The sequence below is a fragment of the Petromyzon marinus genome, unplaced genomic scaffold (assembly GCF_048934315.1).
Source record: "Petromyzon marinus isolate PM22_M1 ecotype Great Lakes invasive population unplaced genomic scaffold, UKy_Petmar_22M1.pri1.0 PM_G_Scaffold_15, whole genome shotgun sequence".
NCBI lineage: Eukaryota > Metazoa > Chordata > Hyperoartia > Petromyzontiformes > Petromyzontidae > Petromyzon > Petromyzon marinus.
In genome coordinates this window covers 2704330-2715423 of record NW_027422706.1, presented here as the reverse complement: position 1 = coordinate 2715423, position 11094 = coordinate 2704330, and the positions used below count along the sequence as shown (strand labels likewise).

Here is an 11094-nt window from a genome sequence, read left to right as displayed (position 1 = left end):
AGGTTCCACGAGAGGGCGTGGCCGGAGGCGGAGCCTAGCCACGCCTCCAGCCACGCCCTCTCGTGTCACTTGCTCCAAGGTTTCACGAGAGGGCGTGGCCGGAGGCGGGGCCTAGCCAGCCCAGCCCCCGCCGGGAGGCGGCGGGGGCTGGGCACATTCTCAGAGGATTCGCATCGCTGAGGATGTTGTAGGCGAGCTGACACGCCACCTCCCGTGCTCCCTCCTCGCTGGAGCTCAGAAATGCGGGGAAGATGCCGGCGCCTTCTCCCATCCCGGCAATCAACACCTTATAGAGGAGGCCCACGGGTATCCCGGGCTCTGAGTAAGCGTGCAGCTCGAAGATTGGGTAGCTGACGCCGGCGGTCCGACACAGCATCCGCAACCGCCCCTCCCACGACAGCATGGCCGCCTCCGGCAGCGCCTCGAGAGCAACGGGCATGGGCCGCAGGTGGAGAGGTGCCCACCACAGCCGCGTGCGTGCCCCCCAGCCCTCAAACAGGCTGTGTGCGGCTTTGCCGGTGCCCGTGCACTCCGGCTCTGGCAGGTCTGGCACCGCCGCCTCCTTCTCCTCCTCGTCTTCGGTTGTCGCAGCCGCAGCCACCGTGTCCCACTCCGGGATGGCCCAGTCCACCTTGATGGTCCGGCCCCATAGCTGGAAGTTGATTCGAAGGAGCTTCTTCCTGGCCATGGCGGCCGCGTGATGGCTCTCGTACTCGATGAACGCGTAGCCTCGGTTGAGGGTTTTGTCCCAGCAACAGACGCTCATCTTGACGTCCACCACGCCCTCCGTGGCACCGCTCATCGCCATCATCACCTCCGCTCGCTTCTTGTCCTTTGGCAGCCCCCCAATGAAGAGGCGGCGATTGTCCACGCTGAAGCGGACTCCAATGCGGCGTCCGGGACGGATCTCGAATTTGTTGAGTTTCTTGACGGCATCCGTGGCTTCGGCGTGCGTGGCGTAGGTAGCGAACGCGTAGCCGCGGTTCTCTCCGCTATAATCCATCACGAGGCGGAGCTCGTAGAGCTTCCCCACCATCTCCAGCACGGGCACCAGCTCGTCCTCGTAGAGGTCGCGCGGGATCCTCCCCAGAAACACCTCGCAGCCACGGGCGGGAGGGGGCCCCTGCCAGTCGGGCGGCGGTCCGAACTTCCTCTGTCCGTTCTCCTGGACGATGCTGTACCCCGTGCGCAACATGCGGTCCAGCAAGACCTTCATATAGGCCATGCCGAGCACCGGTGGTTTGGCTACTACGGTGGTGCTGGGGCAGCGCCTTGGGGCCCGGTGGAGCCCTTGACACTCCGCGCGGTCGCCTCGTGCCGACAAAATCACGGGGGGAATCAGCTCCTGAAAAGCCAAATCTCCGGCAGGAACTCGCTTGGCCCAAACCTACAGGCCAGCAGTGAAGAGAGGAAGAGAGAGAGTGGAGACGGATGGAGAAAGAGAGACGCGTTTGTTCGGTCCGTGGGCCTAAATGTGACGTTAGCGTAGCCTGTGCAGTATGCATACAGCGCTTTTGTCAATCCACTGCTGGATGAAGCCCTCCCCCACATTGCACAGAGGAAACAAGAAACACAAACTCACACGGTTCCCGGCATGCGTTTGTTTGTCCTCGGAAATGTTCACCGAGCGATGATTTTGCGTTTCGAGCGGCGCTCACGAGGCGGCGTTTGACTTCGCGCGGTGAACTTTGCCCGTGATGACGTCACTGGGCACGACAGGAGAGGTCGGCGCTGACTTTTAGCGCCGTTTTTTTTCTCCCCATCCAATAGTCCATGAGACGCTTCAAAATGAGACCGTTTTGCCGGTATCAAAGTATGACAAAATAAGAATAGATTTGATCCTTTTTTGGCAACAAAACGGGTGTTTAGATGTTCAAACACCAAACAGAAACCTTCTTCAATGAATCTTAAGATCTGTTTTATTGCCAGAAAGGATACAACCTATTCTTATTTTTCCATAGCCCATGAGATGTCTCCTTTGTCGGTACCACGTGAGGTGGCCTAAATTGAGCAGTTGCAATTTCTCTACGTGGCCAGGGATAAACAAATTCAATGAGTGAGACTATCAAGTAATTTACTTTCATTTTCCATTCAAATAAATGGGTACGACTAAAGTTTTGCTAACTTAGGTGGTACCGAGTTCTGCTCTGGACCATGAGTGGGCCATTTAATCAACTGTGGCCAGTTTTCAACATTGTATGGTCCCTAACAGCAACAGAGCTGTTGTATTACAATTGTGTTCATATTGGATCATCTTTACAACAGAGCAGACATGCAGACAGATCTTAATGCTTAATGCTTTCAAACCCTCGTTGTTGAAATGTGAGTTTACTTGCAAATGGAATCACAGTCCCAAATCATGACCGCAGAATGGTTGGAGCGAGTTGTTGGGGAGGGTGGTGGGTCGGGGGTTGATTGAATTGCCATCATCAAAGCAGCACACGCCCCACCTTATGAACCACACAGAGTAATCATGCGAGCCAGACATTGTATAGAAATGAGTATTGTTGTTAGTGTAGCGTTCACCAAAACGATCCAGGATATGTTTTATTTGGTCACGCCATTCATATTCAGATATTAATTTTGCTTGTGTTTCAGAGTGGGCCGATTCATCTTTGATCTCATGAAGATGCGAAATCGCAAATAGGTTTTGATCAAATTGCTAAAAGGATACAATTTTTAAATGGATATTTGAAATCAATGGAGTGCATGTTTTACAATTCACGCAGCTCAACGACGAAATAAATAATATCGCATGGTTTTAATTAAGTAAAATATTTTATATATCAGAATTTATAAATTTGTGTCATGAATTAGGGTGATGAATTTTGCTTTGACCATCTCTTAAATAACCGCATTTATAATTAGAGCTGGGGTATCATCATATTTCTTAAGTCGTTGATCACTCAACCAAATATATCGGTTTCATTACTCGACAAATTGGATAACAATTAGTTTTTAAAAATTTGTCCGCATATGTGCCACTGGATGGGAGGTTATGGGTGCGGCATAATCAGTTGTATTATGCTGGGCGTGGCTTGTAGGGGGTTTCCTACCTTCGGGAAGCGTGACGCTGAAATGGTCGCTGTTTATTAATCCTCAGTCACCGAACAAAGACGGTCACTGTATCGCACGCTGTCAGATGTGTTTCTGCAGCCGCCTGGAATACTTTTTATTACCATATTAGGAAGCCACTGGAGCTATACACATTCACATCTAGATTTAAAACTCATTTCTTTAGAACTGCTTTTTGTGTTCTTAGCTCTTTCGGTAAAGTCACGTTGAAGGGAAACAATAAAATAATAAAATATATAAAAATAAAAATTCTCACGACGTTTCGACCATAACACAAACGGTCATCATGATTTTTATTGTTTTATATATATTTTATTATTTTATTGTTTCCCTTCAACGTGACTTTACCGAAAGAGCTAAGAATATGAATTACTGCAGTCACGAAAGCTTTAAATTAAAATTTAACTGCTTTGTGTTTAGTCTTTCGTCCTTCCCCCACATCTCTGATTGGCACGGTTAACTACCGTACAGCGCGAAAGAAGTTCAACAACATACATGCACACAAAAGTTATAAGTTTGGTCAATTCACTTAATCGCTTAATCATATAAGCTCCTAGCTATACTGCACTCTTTGTAGGTGAGTAGGTCGGTAGCTGCGCTACTGTTGTGACATTGCCTACACGATTAACTCTGCGGTGGCGAATAGCGCGAGTGGTGTGTGTGTGTGTGATAATTATACATGACGACAGTGGTGTAGCTTGTACAGAATAAGTTAACACGATTTTTAATTTAGAGAGCATCTACATGCAACCGAATCTCACGACGCTATACCACAACAGACGCGTGCACCTAACCGGTAACAACGAGGCGTGATACTTGTCCGGTATTTTAAGAGAGAGACGGCCATAGGCAGAGAAGAGGAGGAAATGTATTTAGCTTGGACGTGGACAGATGGTTGAGGGAAGTAAGTTCCAGATCTTGGAGGCAGCAAGAGGAGAAGGCGAGGCAAATGACGAATCGAGGGTTGACCTCTACACAAGAAGAAGGTCAACTCGCCGCTTCGATCAGAAAGCTTCGGCTCCTGCAGCGCAGAGCGCACGGAGGCGGTGCCTGGTGTAAGAGGGGAGATGAGGCTTGCACGTTGGAACCGGCGACAGTTCAATCTACATTCAGAGACGTTCAATTTGTGTACAGGATACATCACGTGAGAGCCCGGAGTGCAGCGGAGGGGGGCGAGGCTGATTCATTCGGCCTCAGAGGAACGCCGTGACCCTCAACCGGTCCGTCATCAGTCTCAGCCGTGGTCTATCCGCTGCGGGGTGAAGGGCACCCCCCTTGTTAGTTGCTCTCGGTACTGCAAGGGCCACGTTACACTTCACTCCTGCGTCATGAAGCGATCCCGTAGCTCCGTCTCTACACGGGCTGGGCCAGACGTGGGCAAAGGACGGCCCGTTGGGCTTTTTAATCCGGCCTGCCGAACTTGTCCAAATATTATTATTGATGTTGTTGTTAAATTAAATTTTACCTTGCTCCTGTAATGCCCCCGTTTCCCAGATTAGACGGCGCACTTTGACCGGGAGTGCGGTAATTGTTCTGGGCGCAGGCCTCAGACGTTTTCGTGATGTTTGATCATTCACGTTATGACACGTTTTTGAATGGTTCATGTTCATGCAATTTGTTAAAATTGCCTTGCAAATAAATGCTTTGCTACCTTTTAAAGGCCAAATCCTTTCACGTAATGATTTTTGACACCATCATTTATGTTAGTTCACACAAACGCTCCATCCACCACCATCACCACCAACATCACCACCACCATCACCACCACCAGCATCACCACCACCATGACCACCACCAGCATCACCACCACCAACATCACCACCACCAACAGCACCATCACCACCACCAACATCACCACCACCAACATCACCACCACCACCAACATCACCACCACAAACATCACCATCACCAACATCACCACCACCAACAGCACCATCACCACCACCAACATCACCATCACCACCACCAACATCACCACCACCGACATCACCACCACCACCAACATCACCACCAACATCACCACCACCAACATCACCACCACCACCACCAACATCACCACCACTAACATCCCGACCACCACCAACATCCCCACCACCACCAACATCACCACCACCATCACCACCACCAACATCACCACCAACATCCCCACCACCACCAACATCACCACCAACATCACCACCACCAACATCACCACCACCACCACCACCAATATCACCACCAACACCACCAACATCACCACCAACATCCCCACCACCACCAACATCACCACCAACATCACCACCACCAACATCACCACCAACACCAACATCACCACCACCACCACCAACATCACCACCACCATCACCACCACCAACATCACCACCAACATCCCCACCACCACCAACATCACCACCATCACCACCACCACAAACATCACCACCACCAACAGCACCATCACCACCACCAACATCACCACCACCACCAACATCACCACCACCACCACCAACATCACCACCAACATCCCCACCACCATCACCACCACCAACATCACCACCACCAACATCACCACCACCACCACCAACATCACCACCACTAACATCCCCACTACCACCAACATCACCACCACCACCAACATCACCACCACCATCACCACCACCAACATCACCACCACCAACATCCCGACCACCACCAACATCACCACCAACATCACCACCACCAACATCACCACCAACATCACCACCACCACCAACATCACCACCACCAACACCACCACCACCAACTTCACCACCAACATCCCCACCACCACCAACATCACCACCAACATCACTACCACCATCACCACCACCAACATCACCACCAACATCCCCACCACCACCAACATCACCACTACCAACATCACCACCAACATCACCACCAACATCACCACCACCAACATCACCACCACCACCAACACCACCACCACCACCAACATCACCACCATCACCACCACCAACATCACCACCAACATCCCCACCACCACCAACATCCCCACCACCACCAACATCACCACCACCAACATCACCACCACCATCAACATCACCACCACCAACAGCACCATCACCACCACCAACATCACCACCACCAACATCACCACCACAAACATTACCATCACCAACATCACCACCACCACCAACAGCACCATCATCACCACCAACATCACCATCAACACCACCAACATTACCACCACCACCAACATCACCACCACTAACATCCTCACCACCACCAACATCACCACCACCAACAGCACCATCACCACCACCAACATCACCATCACCACCACCAACATCACCTCCACCACCAACATCACCACCACTAACATCCCCACCACCACCAACATCACCACCAACATCCCCACCACCACCAACATCACCACCAACATCACCACCACCAACATCACCACCAACATCACCACCACCAATATCACCACCACCACCAACACGACCACCAACAACATCACCAACATCCCCACCACCACCAACATCACCACCAACATCACCACCACCATCACCACCACCAACATCACCCCCAACATCCCCACCACCACCAACATCACAACCACCAACATCACCACCAACACCAACATCACCACCACCACCAACTTCACCACCACCATCACCACCACCACCAACATCACCAACATCACCACCACCACCAACATCACCACCACCAACAGCACCATCACCACCACCAACATCACCACCACCACCAACATCACCACCACCACCAACACCACCACCACCAACATCACCACCAACATCCCCACCACCACCACCATCACCACCACCAACATCACCACCACTAACATCCCCACCACCACCAACATCACCACCACCACCAACATCACCATAACCACCACCAACATCACCACCACCAACATCCCCACCACCACCAACATCACCACCAACATCACCACCACCAACATCACCACCAACATCACCACCACCACCAACATCACCACCACTAACATCCCCACCACCACCAACATCACCACCACCACCAACATCACCACCAACATCCCCACCACCACCAACATCACCACCACCAACAGCACCATCACCACCACCAACATCACCACCACAAACATCACCAACATCACCACCACCAACAGCACCATCACCACCACCAACATCACCATCAACACCACCAACATTACCACCACCACCAACATCACCACCACTAACATCCTCACCACCACCAACATCACCACCACCAACATCACCACCACCACCAACAGCACCATCACCACCACCAACATCACCATCACCACCACCAACATCACCACCACCACCACCAACATCACCACCACTAACATCCCCACCACCACCAACATCACCACCAACATCACCACCACCATCACCACCACCAACATCACCACCAACATCACCACCACTAACATCCCCACCACCACCAACATCACCACCACCACCAACATCACCACCAACATCCCCAGCACCACCAACATCACCACCACCATCACCACCACCAACATCACCACCAACATCCCCACCACCACCAACATCACCACCACCACCAACATCACCACCACCAACAGCACCATCACCACCACCAACATCACCACCACCACCAACATCACCACCACCACCACCGACACCACCACCACCAACATCACCACCAACATCCCCACCACCACCAACATTACCACCACCAACATCACCACCACTAACATCCCCACCACCACCAACATCACCACCACCACCAACATCACCACCACTAACATCCCCACCACCACCAACATCACCACCACCACCAACATCACCACCAACATCCCCACCACCACCAACATCACCACCACCAACAGCACCATCACCACCACCAACATCACCACCACAAACATCACCAACATCACCACCACCAACAGCACCATCACCACCACCAACATCACCATCAACACCACCAACATTACCACCACCACCAACATCACCACCACTAACATCCTCACCACCACCAACATCACCACCACTAACATCCCCACCACCACCAACATCACCACCACCACCAACATCACCACCACTAACATCCCCACCACCACCAACATCACCACCACCACCAACATCACCACCAACATCCCCACCACCACCAACATCACCACCACCAACAGCACCATCACCACCACCAACATCACCACCACAAACATCACCAACATCACCACCACCAACAGCACCATCACCACCACCAACATCACCATCAACACCACCAACATTACCACCACCACCAACATCACCACCACAAACATCACCAACATCACCACCACCAACAGCACCATCACCACCACCAACATCACCATCAACACCACCAACATTACCACCACCACCAACATCACCACCACTAACATCCTCACCACCACCAACATCACCACCACCAACATCACCACCACCACCAACAGCACCATCACCACCACCAACATCACCATCACCACCACCAACATCACCACCACCACCAACATCACCACCACTAACATCCCCACCACCACCAACATCACCACCAACATCACCACCACCATCACCACCACCAACATCACCACCAACATCACCACCACTAACATCCCCACCACCACCAACATCACCACCACCACCACCAACATCACCACCAACATCCCCAGCACCACCAACATCACCACCACCATCACCACCACCAACATCACCACCAACATCCCCACCACCACCAACATCACCAACATCACCACCACCACCAACATCACCACCACCAACATCACCATCACCACCACCAACATCACCACCACCACCAACATCACCACCACCACCACCGACACCACCACCACCAACATCACCACCAACATCCCCACCACCACCAACATTACCACCACCAACATCACCACCACTAACATCCCCACCACCACCAACATCACCACCACCACCAACATCACCACCACCATAACCACCACCAACATCACCACCACCACCAACATCACCACCAACATCCCCACCACCACCAACATCACCACCAACATCACCACCACCAACATCACCACCAACATCACCACCACCACCAACATCACCACCACTAACATCCCCACCACCACCAACATCACCACCAACATCACCACCAACATCCCCAGCACCACCAACATCACCACCAACATCACCACCACCAACATCACCACTAACATCCCCACCACCACCAACACCACCACCACCAAAATCACCACCAACATCCCCACCACCACCAACATCACCACCAACATCACCACCACCATCACCACCACCAACATCACCCCCAACATCCCCACCACCACCAACATCACCACCAACATCACCACCAACACCAACATCACCACCACCAACATCACCACCACAATCACCACCACCAACATCACCACCAACATCCCCACCACCACCAACATCACCAACATCACCACCACCACCAACATCACCTCCACCACCAACAGCACCATCACCACCACCAACATCACCACCACCACCACCACCAACATCACCACCACCACCACCAACACCACCAACATCACCACCAACATCCCCACCACCACCACCATCACCACCACCAACATCACCACCACCAACATCACCACCACTAACATCCCCACCACCACCAACATCACCACCAACATCACCACCACCATCACCACCACCAACATCACCAACATCACCACCAACATCCCCACCACCACCAACATCACCACCAACATCACCACCACCAACATCACCACCAACATCACCACCACCACCAACATCACCACCACCACCAACACCACCACCAACATCACCACCAACATCCCCACCACCACCAACATCACCACCAACATCACCACCACCATCACCACCACCAACATCACCACCAACATCCCCACCACCACCAACATCACCACCAACATCACCACCACCAACATCACCACCAACATCACCACCACCACCACCACCAACATCACCACCACCACCATCACCACCACCAACATCACCTCCAACATCCCCACCACCACCAACATCACCACCACCATCACCACCACCACCAACATCACCACCACCAACAGCACCATCACCACCACCAACATCACCACCACAAACATCACCATCACCAACATCACCACCACCACCAACAGCACCATCACCACCACCAACATCACCATCAACACCACCAACATTACCACCACCACCAACATCACCACCACTAACATCCTCACCACCACCAACATCACCACCAACATCACCACCACTAACATCCCCACCACCACCAACATCACAACCACCAACATCACCACCAACATCCCCACCACCACCAACATCACCACCAACATCACCACCACCAACATCACCACCAACATCACCACCACCAATATCACCACCAACACGACCACCACCAACATCACCACCAACATCCCCACCACCACCAACATCACCACCAACATCACCACCACCATCACCACCACCAACATCACCCCCAACATCCCCACCACCACCAACATCACCACCAACATCACAACCACCAACATCACCACCAACACCAACATCACCACCACCAACATCACCACCACCATCACCACCAACATCACCACCACCAACAGCACCATCACCACCACCAACATCACCACCACCAACATCACCACCACCACCAACAACACCACCACCAACATCACCACCAACATCCCCACCACCATCACCACCACCAACATCACCACCACCAACATCACCACCACTAACATCCCCACCACCACCAACATCACCACCACCACCAACATCACCACCACCATAACCACCACCAACATCACCACCACCAACATCACCACCAACATCCCCACCACCACCAACATCACCACCACCAACATCACCACCAACATCCCCACCACCACCAACATCACCACCAACATCACCACCACCAACATCACCACCAACATCACCACCACCACCAACATCACCACCACTAACATCCCCACCACCACCAACATCACAACCACCAACATCACCACCAACATCCCCACCACCACCAACATCACCACCAACATCACCA

At 52.3% G+C, this 11094-nt stretch overlaps 1 protein-coding gene across 1 annotated transcript; it reads right to left on the bottom strand.

Annotated features, from left to right (window-relative positions):
• On the bottom strand, positions 1–4733 carry LOC142910687 (uncharacterized). Its single transcript, XM_076060067.1, has 2 exons — positions 4215–4733; positions 1–1387 (listed from the first exon to the last, which is right to left on the bottom strand). The coding sequence occupies exons 1-2, from the start codon at positions 4260–4262 to the stop codon at positions 83–85; spliced, it is 1353 nt and encodes a 450-aa protein (XP_075916182.1). The 5' UTR covers positions 4263–4733; the 3' UTR covers positions 1–82.
• Positions 4734–11094: the final 6361 nt, after the last annotated feature.